The 441-nt window shown below is 34.7% G+C and overlaps 1 protein-coding gene across 1 annotated transcript in view; it reads right to left on the bottom strand.

Moving 5' to 3' along the window:
• LOC119591446 (3-hydroxy-3-methylglutaryl-coenzyme A reductase-like) overlaps positions 1-441 on the bottom strand; it is a gene marked incomplete in the record, with an annotated part of 71,751 nt that overhangs the window by 11,460 nt on the left and 59,850 nt on the right. The window contains 1 exon segment of the mRNA XM_037940187.1: positions 121-229. Coding sequence (XP_037796115.1) covers positions 121-229 — 109 coding nt within the window.

Raw genomic sequence — 441 nt, forward strand, 5'->3', positions numbered from 1 at the left:
TGAGATTAAAAAAACAACAACATAAATACTAATTAAACATTAAACATTACCAAAATATGAAAAAATTATTTAATCGCAACACACAAACACTGCAAAAACTTTCATAACTGTGCCACTCACCAACAATATACTTGGACCCAATTCTATGAAGTGTACGGAACTGATGGTACGTGTAGAGGAGCGCCGAGCATCTCAGGATCGTCATAACAACAACATCCAAACCCTGGTATTCCTGTAATGCAAAAAGAAAAAAAATGAAGAAAAAAATGTGGTATATAAATAATGCATGAGAATTACATTTTCTCCATGTACCTAGAACACCTGTGGACATTACTGATAATATCTAACATTTGTTCCCTTGCTTTGTTAACTGAACGTACGGATGAACGGTGCACGGTTAGAGTGCCTTTCTACAAGGAAATACAATGAAATGAATGGAGA

Source organism: Penaeus monodon, chromosome 28 (genome assembly GCF_015228065.2).
Source record: "Penaeus monodon isolate SGIC_2016 chromosome 28, NSTDA_Pmon_1, whole genome shotgun sequence".
Lineage (NCBI taxonomy): Eukaryota > Metazoa > Arthropoda > Malacostraca > Decapoda > Penaeidae > Penaeus > Penaeus monodon.